The sequence below is a fragment of the Passer domesticus genome, chromosome 4 (assembly GCF_036417665.1).
Source record: "Passer domesticus isolate bPasDom1 chromosome 4, bPasDom1.hap1, whole genome shotgun sequence".
Classification (NCBI taxonomy): domain Eukaryota; kingdom Metazoa; phylum Chordata; class Aves; order Passeriformes; family Passeridae; genus Passer; species Passer domesticus.
Genome location: NC_087477.1, coordinates 65493425 through 65505913, shown reverse-complemented (window position 1 = coordinate 65505913; position 12489 = coordinate 65493425). Strand labels below are relative to the sequence as shown.

The following is a 12489-nucleotide window of genomic DNA, read 5'->3' as shown; positions in this document are numbered from 1 at the left end:
ATGCAGTGTAAAATGTTACAGAAAAAATAGCCCTTCATAGATAGGGATTTTTTTTCACTAGTTCCAAACAGTTTAATAAAAAATATTCTGAGTTGAACTGGCTTTTTTAGTCCTCTTTTTGTAGAATTTACTGTAGCTCTTCCAGAAAACTGGGCACAACCCAATGAAATGAATATGTTCTTGATGCAAATATAAGCCATCTTTTCAGTTTTCTCTAGATGGAAGTTTTGTTCCTTCTTAGAAAACACCATGGTGAGATTTTAAAATAAGAAGTGCAGGATAAATTACTCTCTCCTGCCTTCAGTCCAGACATTTAAACAGAGATGGTTACTGATACTGCTCAGCAAATTGTTCCAATGCAAACAGGTCTGTGCAGTGCACTCTGCCTTTGGTGGGACCGGCCATTCAAAGGCAGAGCTATTATGGAACAGAAATGTTCTTTCAAGATTTCAGTGAGAATTGATGCTAGGCATTTAAGCTTTTTATTTCCTCCATAATGTAATATATTTTAAATTTTCACTAGCCTACTTAGTTCACTGTGAGTTTTCAGGCTGTGAGATCAGTTAGATCTAAAAAGGGAAGTTCGTAGCATTTAAGAAGTACACCACTCATTCTTTTCAGTTTAAAACTCTGAGGACGAGGCAACTGCCCTGCCTTAAGGAGCAACACCCACTGCCATAGTTTGTGGTTTACTGCAGTCTCTCCAGTAACCCTGTAGGTGTCATATCTTCCTCAAGCCTTTATAGTTCAGAAGCCATTAGCAAAATACAAGGTGACCTGTAAGGTCCCTGCCAACTCAACCCATTCTGTGATTCTATGAACCTAATTTTTTGATCATGTAGGTAACTGTTTCTTGAGCTTGTCTCTTTTTACAGACTACAGAGAGATCAAGATTGTGTAGAAGAAACTTGCTCTGAAGTGATACTGAAACTTTCAGTATTGAGTGATCACAGACAGTAATTCCACAGGAAGGGGAACACTGCTGGTGTTAGCACAGGTAATCCCAGTGGGAGCACATCTTAGGAACCAAATACTCTTCTGAGTCTCCCTTTAGTCATTTTAGTTCTGAAGACAGTCTCTGAAATTACTGCAGCCTAAACATGAAAGCAGATGCTAAAATATTAGGAAAAGTTTACCCATTGCTACAGGATGTACATTCCGACTCCTTCATGCAGTTAGCAGTTTCTTTTATGGTTGTTTTCTAGTTATATCAGTAAGGCCTAAAAGGTATTTTGATTCCTGTGTCCCAAGAACAGAAAATAAAGAAAGGCATCAGGGGCAGTGTTAGTTGGTAATTTCCTAATGAATAAGAGACAGAAGATACGTTGTTTTTCCTGAAAGTTGATTTTCCTCTCCTCTCCATGTTTGAAAATCTTCAGATCTTAGATGCTTATTTTAGTAAGAAATTAACCTGAAGTTCCCATTACTCTCTATTGATTCTAAAGGGGTAAAGAGTTGACTGTCTCTGATATAGACTTTTAGTTGAGCCCTTCCCTGCATTTCCTATTAACTACTATGAACAGTTCAGAAAGAATTGCTCAAACTCATTAAGTAGAAGATAAAAATGACACCTGTCCTATACAAGTCATATCAGAAAGCTGAAAAACTTCACTGAATACAGAACCTTTTTGTCCCACCTAACAAAAACTGTCACAATTTCATAATGGGCAGGTAAAGGAATTAAAAATGTCCAAATCCAAGGAAGATCATGAAAACTTGTTCAACTCCTAATGCTCAAGGAAGCTTAGCATACAATCTTGCAAGTACCACAACCTGCAAAGCAAGCAGGAACAAAAATGTGTACTCTTTCTGAAAATGTAAGCAATGGATGAAATTTTACTCTTTTTTAAAATTTAATTTTTTTTGTGAGAAATGCAGGTGTTTGTACCAAGTGATAACACCAAATGCCCAAGGTTGTGTTCTGACAGTAGGAAAATGGCCTGTATCCAACGACCTTATAACTGATGATGCAGTCTCCAGTGCTTTCCCTCTATTATTCAACTCAAAACATATGAAAATTGAGGCAAAGAAAAAATATCTATTGTTTGATTTTCTTAGCAGTGGTTTTCATATGTCCTTCAACTTTCTGGGTAATTTGAGACCAGCTTTCTTTGCCTCTGCAGAATTATCTTATTTATTAGAGTCTGTGTCACTCACAGTACCTGGCAGTGCAATGGCACAGATAATATAGAGAGCTCCTGTTTACAGGATGTGCAACTTGCCTGCAGAAATTCCAGGAAACAGCCTGCTTGCTGTGACCTCAGAGCAGCCATTTCAATTTACCACAGGCCACCTGACAATAGAATTGTATTTACACCATACACATGTTCACTAGGCTTGTTATTGCTCTCTGTTAGTCACAGATCCTGAGAGTATAATCTCCTACTCACTGAAGTTCTGATTGAGTGATTGCTCATTCCACTTTTCAGTCAACAGCTTCTAAAAGTATCATAACCACACTTGAAGTCAAAGCTTTTGCCAATTTCTTCTTGCTTTTTCAGAAGGTCATAAATAGTCTTTGTTCTTATCCCAAATATTATCTCAAAGGGACAAATTATTTCCATTGTAAATAATTAATCTGACAGCATTTTCTGACCATGATCATTCAGGTAAAGAACAGCTCTGTAAATTATGAACTGAGCCTTTATTTAGAAAAAAAAAATTCTGAAAGTTACTACTCATATTATTTTTTAATGCAACAGTTACTTTATAGACACTGAGAAAATGAAAACTGATCCCCAGAATGCCTCTACCAGCCTGAAAAAGCAGACTTCATTCTGAGAGTTCCTGTTACAGGTGAGTAGGAACTATTTTCTCTGAGCAAAACCATACCCAAACATGTCCCAGGAGGCACTCTTCAATACTTGCTGCACTCATGAAAATGTGCCAAATGACTCTGTCCAAATTATATTTTTTTAAATTGTGATTTTTATTCTAGTTGTCCAGTATGCCAATATGAAATAAAAAGTAGTGATTTGCAGTAGTGACACTCATCACCTTCTGATTGTGCTTTTCCTTGTTTCCTGTCTAGCAGGAAGGGAGGGAATAAGAAGACACAAAGCACTCACTGTCTTTGCTTAGGTAATGGCAGATTTAGAGATTTGCTGAGATTCAGGGAAAGTGAAAGAAATATTATGTACATACTGGGATTTTTTTTTTTCTTTGGTGGTAAAATGCTCTGTTCTCCATTCCCTCTAAGATAGCCTTTTTTGTTGAGTCATGTCTATAGCTCTCACTTCTGTGTTGAAATTGGTTAAATTCTCACATTGCTTGAAGAGTGAAAAAGCCAGCAATTTATTTTTAATGTATGGATTTGTTGTGTTAATATTGCTGTTCATTAAACACCAGGAATGGTTACATTGATCATTTAAAGACAGTTTGAACTACAAATTAACCCATTATAATTTTCTTGTGAATGCAAAATTACTGGAATCAAAGTCTTGTTAAAATTTATTAAGATGCCTGGACTTTTACAGTCTGGCAATCATTTTTGGCAAAACTGGTTGTAGGGATGTATGTTCTGAGTAGATCATATGATGAAGTTTGTCATATCATGATCTCCAGGATTGTCCCTTGGTAGTTTTTAACATATTTCTGATCACCTAAATCTGTAATGCAATTCATTTCCACAACCATTTTTGTGTTGCTCTAAATGGTCTTTAGCTGTCAAAATATATAACAACCCATCACTTTGTTGTAATCTGACAAGCCAAAATATTCAAGATAGCAAGATCCCTCCCTGCTCCTGCACCACCAGTAAGATTGTGTCCTGGCAACTGTTTGGCTCCTACTACAGATTCCAGAAATCCAAGTGCTGCCTGAAATATTTTATTCACTCATTTTGCCATTGTTTTCCTTCAGACTCAGTATCTCCGGATATGCCTCCAGATCTTGTGTAAACAGATTGAGTCTTTGTTTATTTTTGAAATAAACAGAATCCAACCAGTCTGCCTAGCCAACATCTTCTAACTGGAATGGCATCTCTGTTCCCTTAAAGAACTCAACAATTTGAAAAAAGGATAAGCAAAGATTCTATGCAAATACAAGAATCAGCTGCAGTGAACATTGTGTGTTCCAAGACTTCTTTTATATTTGTCTTTACTCCATAAGTGTTAAAGAAAAAAATCTTCTGCAATGCCTGTGACAATGCTGATTGAAAAAAAAAATCTCAAACTAGGAAACTTGTAAAATTCTTTGCAGATCTGCAGCTCTTGTTTTGCCCTTAATGACTGCTCCTTCTTTTTTATTGAAAGAGATTTTGTAATTTGTGCAACATTTATCCTATTACCAGGTAATTTGCTCGTTTGAGGGATATCTAGACTCACGGTCACTGATAAGATCCTAAGGGCTAATACTCCCATCAGATAAGGAAGATGTTTCACTGGCTTCCACTGTCTGAGTTCAATTTTCTTATTGGACTGAGATAACATCTCTGACCCGTAGTTTCTTAGTCCATTAACAGCTGAAAATACAGGACCACTTAAAATACTTGTATAGTTTCCTCTTGAACTAACAAGTTTCCCTCCCCAAAACATAAACTTCAGTAATCCAGAAACAACTAAGAAGGGGCTCCAAAAATGATCCTCTCAGCCTGGCAAATATAAATCTTAAAAAATTCCACCTTCATTTGATATTTTATCAGCACATGAAATCTGAGAACTAGAAAGTTTTATAATTTGGGTGCAGATATTAATAACTTCTCTAATTAAGAGAAGGTATTTGAATTTTTATCTCAAGCCTGTTCAAAAATGAATGTTTCTTTTGACAGCACTAATAGAATCAAATGTTTCTTGGACAATTTACCAATAATCTGATTTGCTTATCTGAATTTGAACTTACTGCCAGTTTGTACTTGCATTGTTTTTTAACAAAACAAAGCAAATTATTGTATTAATTTCTGAGCCTTCTTTCCTGTAAGGTGACCTTGTAGCATTTTTCCTAAGTTCGTGCTTTGTTTCTGTTTCCTCCACCAGGTTTCTTTCTCATCTGTTATTATTAGTCTGGCTTATTTTTCTTCATCAGTCTTCTCATCTACCCAGAGCATTCACAGCTTTTAGTTTGGAGAGACTGCAAATAGCACTAAAGGACAGAAAAAAATTATTGGTTTTCCTTTATTCTCTTGTTCAAACCTGCTTCAAGGTTATTGTAGGGCTGGCTGAATGTATCTATTGGAAAGAACTATTGGCATTAAACAACGCTGAAGATTATTTCCTCTCCTTTTTCTATTCAGATAAATCAATGTGGTGATTAAGGCTAGGTGAAGGATAAAATTGCTAACAGGAAAGGTAACTCAAAGCAGTTAATACACAATAATAAGGGGGAAAAAAGCTTTTTGCTCTGAAGATCAATGGAAGGATGCGGGACAGGACTCACATAAAAGCCTCAGGTTATCTGTACAGCAAAGAACACGCAGAACAGTTGACCAAGACTGTAGGAGTCCATTAATACTCATCAGGATTTGTGACAGAAAGTAACGTAAACATCTGAACTCTTAAGGCTTCAAGACCAGTTTGCTCCCTGCAAAAAGATAAAAGTAGGCACTTTTGGGAAATGCTGTTGCAACATCCTATCAACACTGTGCATGTGCCAGTGACAGACCTTCTTTGGGGAAGGTGGTTGTACTTCGAGCAGACCTCAAAACAACATTAACTTTTGTTCGCACTCCCTGGGTGTCCCACGCTCTGGAGCCCCTGGAACATTTGCTCCCCTATAGCCACATGGCACCAAGGCAGAGGTGACTAGGCTGCCATCTGCCACCCAGAGGTGTGACTGTCAAGACCGTGCTGGGTCTAGCATCCATGACAATTACACGGGAGAGAAGTCACACCAACTCTGAGGTTCTCTTCACGTCTAGATTTCTCTTGGCAGGCAACAGTGCAGAGATATTGGATAGGCTGCTTTGCAGCCTTCAGCAGCTTGTAGTGATCAGTGTCTCCATCCTGCCTCACCTCTGGAAGTGATCAGTATTTCTTCATTGCTCCATTGCTCTAGAAAAAGAGAAAAAGTGTCTTGCAAAACTGCACATAGAGGTGCTGGGTTCGGTAATTTGGATGCCAATAGCTTACTCCAAGATGAGAATTCTTTCCTACTCTGCGTTACATACAGGGACCCCACACCCAGATATTACCATAAAATCTCCAATCAAAAGAAATTCCAGAACTTCCAAAGAGCGGTTAGGCTTAGCTTTTGTGGTTTTCAAAACCCTAAACCTCGGCGTAACCCTAATCCTAGGCAGTAAAAACAGCCTTGGGCTAAGGCTGTCCCCAGAAAAACAGCTGTGGAGGGGACAACAATTTGACAGTTTTGTGTTCCCCTTGGCATGCCTTTTGCAGCTGCAGTGTGCCTACATCTCTGGGCTTTTTTCTTTTCAAAACCCTAACCCTAGGCATAATGCTAACCCTAACCCTACACAGTAAAAGAAACCTTGGGCTAAGGCTGGCTCCAAGGAAAAAGCTGTGGAGTGGACAACATTTTGGCAGTTTTGTGTTCCCCTTGGCATGCCTTTTGCAGCTGCAGTGTGGCTGGATCTCTGGGCTTTGTGGTTTTCAAAACCCTAACCCTAGGCAGGAAAAGCAGCCTTGGCTAAGGCTGGCTCCAAGGAAAAAGCTGTGGAGGAAGCCATCTTGTGGCAGTTTTGTGTTCCCCTTTGCAACTCTCTATATGCAGAGGTAGAGACTAGAGGCTAAAAAGGAAGCATATCCAAATCCCATAGATCTCTGCTGATGGATGTGGCCGGTCACTTGTGGTGGAGGGATGTGAAAATACTGGGATTTTGAAAGCCCTCGTACCCTTGTCATTTATTATTAAGGTGTACAAAAGCTAACGTGTCTAATTTTGTAACGTTTTGAGAAACAGAGTTGTGGAAAATTTAGGAAATTATGTTTTTTAAGTCCTTAGGACAGAACAGGAGCTGCTTGTAGTGGTGCTGAGGAGGGTGCATATCTTCATTCTGCTGCTTTCTATCATCTTCTAAAGGGTGTGGCAATCACATGGGGTTTCCAGGTATTGGCAAAAAGCAAATGTCACATCCATCATCAAAGCAAGGTGCAGGAAACTGCATAGCAGTCATTTTTACCACGTATCTCAGAGAAGATAATTAAGGAAATGTTTCTGGAAGCCTTTTCTGGGATGATAATGGATGAGTCAATTCAGAAAACCAGCACAGTTCTACCAACACAATTGCCTTCGGTCGTGAAAGTTTTGGCTCTATGACTGAAGTAGTAAAGAGAGCACATACAGGTCTTTTGATGTGACATCCACAGCATCTTTGCAGTCCAGAAGGTACTGGGTAAGTACATGAGATGGATCGCAGTCTGAACCACTCTACTTAAAAAGTTGTGTTCACCAGTCTGACATGAAACTGGCGTCTGGTTATGAGTGATGTTCCTCAGGATTGAGTAAGCGAGTTTGTTGAGGTTCATCAAAGGGGGCTCCCCAGAGAGTACCCGGAGGGCCCCCTTAGCTGAGTGTTTGCTGGAAGCAGCTGGCAGGCAAGGAGACTCCACACGGCTTCTGAGGGTGCTGATTAGATGAGGGTTTATTGGGGGTCCCACCCCGGGAGCAGCATGGTTACTGAGGGGGAAAGGGGGAGGCACGGGGAGAGAGGGAGAGCCTAGGGGAGAGAAGGGGCCAAGAGAGCACCTGGTCTCCCTCACACAGCTTAACAAGGAGATCCAAAGTAGGAGTGGAATAAGACTTGGGCCAATGGGATACATGAGACTTCAGGGGAGGTTCACAGCTTGGAATAAATAGTACATTTTTGTAGCGGGAGACAGAGCATACCATTTAACTAAAATGCAACACCACATATCACCCTTTTTCTGTTAGAAAGAGAAGATAATGAGAATTAAAACAATTAACAATTTTAAAAATGAAGCAGTTTTGTAGCATCAAAATAAATACCACTGCAGTGAGGATTATGTTTTAAACAGTCCATTTGACTTGATGTTGCTTTTGGTGGTAGGCAGCAAAGATAAAATTAGCATCTAATTGTAAAAATGGGTAATGTGGGTCCATATTCCAGATTTTAAATTAATTTAAAGCATGGGTGAGTGCTTAAAGGGCTTCAGCCTTTGGCACTGTGGTCATATGAGAGTTTTGGGATTGGCCTTTTCAGCGTGACTGGCCCAGTGGTGTCTAACCTTTTCCAACTGGCTTTTCGGACCACCACAGCCCCCACTTTTAGGCTGAGGCACCGACTTCTGCTCCCCCTCCTCAGGGACAGGGAATCCCCTGGGGCCCCCTGGACTCCAGGGAGGTTTGCAGCCTCAGATTCTCACCTTTGGATCTGAGCTTTACTGCTGCTTTCACCTTCCAACCGGTTTAACCCAGAAAACCCCCGGTTTTAGGTCATTAAAAGAAAAAAAGGAAATTTGTATTCAGCTACTACCTATACTCAGGTAGCATTCACCACAAAAACTGTCAAAATACTTTCCCAGACACCATTTTAGGTTATCAGTCACCCTCAGAACCTACTGAGGACAGCATAAACCCAAGAGCGATTGTGATTCAGCAGTTTAACAACCATTTTCCCCTAGGCTCTCCCTCTCTCCCCGTGCCTCCCCTTTCCCCCTCAGTAACCATGCTGCTCCCGGGGGTGGGACCCCAATAAACCCTCATCTAATCAGCACCCTCAGAAGCCGTGTGGAGTCTCCTTGCCTGCCGGCTGCTCCCAGTGAACTCACAACCTAGGGAGTCCCCCCAAAGGAACCGCGTCAGGAGTTAGACTAGAGGAACTCTAGAGGGCATACATTTTTCTCATGAGGCATTTCCAGCTAAGAAGCTTCTCACTGCAAGATCTGCTATGGTGTCCTGACCAGCAGTGCCATCCCCCCAACTCCAGAACACAGATATTGCTTGAAAACAATCCATTCCATGCTTAGTGATTTGGGGACTTTTAGTTAGATGCAGGAGGTGAGAATGAACCAGTACTGAAAGAGGACTTTTAGTAAGGACCATTTATTATTTCAGGCCCACATCGTTTTTCTTGGAGTGTCCCCATCTCACAGCTATTCTGATGCAGAATAGGCTTTTCTTTACAGTACTTGGGCAGTCTGGTTCTTTTGACCTCACTAACTCTCAGTTAAAACAGTTCACACTTGTCCAGGAAACTTGTATCTTTCATGTACTCTTTATGCATTCCTCTCTTTGTAATATAACATTAACTAATTAATTAAATTAACAGCCGGTTTCTTTGTTTCCATCTGGGAAATTTACTCTGCTCCAGCTCCCCTCCCTAAAGTTAAACAACAAGCTTTCTTAATATACAGGCTTTTCATTGTTCTCTTTGCACAAGATCTGGTCAGATACTGTTGGTCTTTAAAAGCTGTTGTTCTTCAGCAGCAGAAATGATAACGCTATGCACAGACTTCACAATTCAATCAGTTCATCAGGTTTGGAAACGTTTTCCAAATATTTATATGCTATATGATTACTTGAAAGTTTTGGTGTTTTTTCCCCCATAAAAATATGTTTCAACTGGGTTGGAGTTTGTATGCCCACTATATTAGTAGATAAATAGTTTCCTGCTGCATTTAATAGTACTGTAGTGATTTCACAGTTAGCTTTCCAGATTTTGCTGACCTGCAGGAGAAGCTGGTACAACTCCTTTTCGTGCTCCTGTCTCCTGCAGGGTCTACATAGCAGGCAAAGGTTTTTCTCAAGGTTCTTTCAACCTCTCTTCTGTTATTTCTTAGGTAATTGCAATAGTTAACAGAAAATGTAATGTTTATATAGCTTTTAGCATCTGTGTTGCATTATTTTCTCACGTACTGTGTATCTAAGATACTAGATTGAATTTGGTCTGTAAAGGCTGTGTTATTCTCGGTAAATGGCTCTGAACGGAATGCTGTAAAGTACCAGAGGTTTGGACAGGACAAAGCACAAACAGACTTTACTGCCGTTCAGTGGCTTGATGGAAACATCATAAGCAAAAGTGGTGGTCAAGATTTTAAGCACAATGAAATCATGGTTGAATCTTAGTGAGGACTTAGTTTTCCTGGTTTCAGTTGTGTGAGATCAGATTTGAAACTTTTCCTTTTCTCGTTTTGTTGATGTTTTGACAGTGCTGTAGTACACAGCGAACCTAAACTTCAGAAAGCTCTCCTCAGGTGTTTGCACTGGCGGTACGACAAGGACAAGTTTAACAAAGTCCGAAGCTTTTCCCTGTAGCTAAAACATCTTATTTTCACGTTGTGCTTTCCCCGGATCCGTCCCGGCCGGTCTGCGTCTGAGGGGCTCCAGGACACGCCTGGGGGAGCACGGGCAGGGGGGAGCCGGGCGGGCGCCGAGGGCCCCTGCTCCCCGCGGCGCGACAGGAGAGCCCCGGCGGTGCAGGCGGCCCGGGCGCGGTCCCGGCACCTGCGGCTGCCGCCGGTCCTGCCCGGTCCTGTCGGGTCCTGCCCGGTCCGGTCCCGGCCGGGCCGCGGTGTCCGGGGAGCGGGACCAGCTCCGCGCGCCGCTCGCCGCCCCCACCCCGGTGACGTCACCGCGCGGTGACGTGTCGCCCGGCGGCGCGGGGGCCGCCGGAAGCGGCGGGAGGCGGCGCGGGGCCGGCGCGCAGCGGGTTGGTGCCGCCGGAGCGGCAGCGGCGCAGCGCGGAGCTCCAGCCCTGCGTTCCTTCCTTCCGTCCTTGTGTTCCTGCCTTCGCTCCGCGGCAGCGGCGGTACCGATGAGCGGGCTCCGAGCGCCCGGCGTGCGGCCGGTGCCGACCTGCCTGCTCCTGCTGGGGCTGCTCCTGCCCGCCGCCGCCGCGGGGTGCGAGCTGGAGGCTGCGGACGGCGGCGGCGGCCGGCGGGGAGGACGGGGAGGCGCGGCCGGCTCTGCGGCGGAGCCGGCGGCAGGTAACGGCCCCCGCCGGCGGGCGGGCTGTCGGTGGAGGGGTGGGACGCCGCTCTCCCGGGCGCCCGCGAGCCGCCTCCCGCCGTCGTGGGGCCGGGCGCGGTGCGGCTCTGCAGAGGGCGCCGGGCCGGTCTGCAGGGGGTCCGGCTGCGGCGGCGGCGCTGCGGTACTGCCCGGCGCGGCCCTTCCCGGGAAGGAGCCCGCCGCAGGATGTGTGCAGGATCCTGTTGAATAGCGATATTGTTGAGATCCGGAGCCGCCCGTGCGGGTGTCCGGGGCGCCGCCAGCCGCGGCCGGGAGCCGGCACACGCAGCGCGCCGCTCCCGCCGTGTCGCTGCGCGGCCCCTGCGAAGGCAGAGGTGTCCGTCCCTGCCCCCAGGGGCGTTTAGCTCTCCAGGAAGGGGAAAGGCATTCCATTCACCTAATTCTTTAAGGAAAAGTCACATTACCGTACTTAGGGCAATTGGGAATGCCTGCAATTAGAACCAGCGGTTCTACTGAAACATTTAAAATAATCTAATTTCAATAGGCTTTGGTGGCTTCGAATTGCTTACATGCCTTCTGAGTCTGTCTTGTAATGAACAGGAGGAACTTTATTGCCTTTAGACAGTTCACTTAAGAAAATGGGATTTGTATGTTAGGAAATTCTCGGAAACATTTAGAAGTTTGTCCAGTCTCATAATGTGCTTTTTAAAAAGCTCCGTAATTGAAAGGAAGAACATGGAAGTGGACAAAACGACAAAACCCATATCCCTTCAGAATCAAAGTAGTGTGCGTTTCTCAGAGAAAAACTTTTGATGTTGTTTGAAATAGTATTGACACCCTGAACTGAAAGTGTTGAACTTCAGCTGATGACACATACCGGGTTTCTTCTCAGCCCAACACCTTAAGGACATGAATTTTAATTAGAATTAATGAAACTTCAGCGGTAGTCATGAAATAACTCCAAAGCAGAGGTGCAAGGCTACGTGATCTAGCGGTCCTGTTTGGGGCCGCGGCGTTTCTGCAATGTGCATTGTCCAGTCTGTTGGCTTGCTGTGTGAACTAAGGAAGTTGGAACATCCGCAGTCTGTGGAGCTGCAGTTGTACCTCCCAGGGGTGTTGTGGAAGTGCTGTATCAGAACAGCTCTCTCCCTTTTTGTTTTTTGATTGCGATTGATCTGGTTGTTGGTGGTATTAAGTGGTTCTTATTATGAATACTGCTGATGCTGTCTACATTTCCTGCTTAATCAGTTTTGATGTGTCAGTCTGTATGGAAAAAAACCCAATTTTTTTAAATGTTTTATGGACTGTATAAGGTACTGAGATGCTTATCAGCTGTGTTCTCTCCCACTTAGTAGTGACTCTGGTGAAGAAGAAATACAATTATTTGAGAAATCTAACATGCTCTAAGTGAATTTACTGTGTTACATGACAGTATGGTCTGGAAGAGACATATGCTTAAAAGCCATGTTACAAACAGTTTTAAATTTTAGGCGGTTTCAGCATAGTTCTGTGTTCATCCACTTAATGCATGTTTCAATTTGTCGTGGAGGTTGTTTGCCTGTCTAACTAACTCCCAAATAGTTACTTTTCCAAGTTACTTTTTGCAAAGGTGGAAGAACTCTTGAGCATTTGGAAAAAAAAGATGACTTTTTCAGGGGATGATTA

At 43.2% G+C, this 12489-nt stretch overlaps 1 protein-coding gene across 4 annotated transcripts in view; it reads left to right on the top strand.

Annotated features, from left to right (window-relative positions):
- Positions 1–12489, top strand: part of STIM2 (stromal interaction molecule 2) — an 80630-nt gene that overhangs the window by 6960 nt on the left and 61181 nt on the right. For 3 of the 4 annotated variants that reach the window (XM_064418458.1, XM_064418452.1, XM_064418457.1), the window contains exon 1: positions 10531–10841. In XM_064418458.1, the coding sequence (XP_064274528.1) occupies positions 10670–10841 (172 nt within the window). In that variant the 5' untranslated portion in view covers positions 10531–10669. Of the gene's footprint in view, positions 1–875; positions 998–2702; positions 2797–10530; positions 10842–12489 lie in introns of those variants that run through there. The other variant, XM_064418453.1, reaches the window with a different exon arrangement.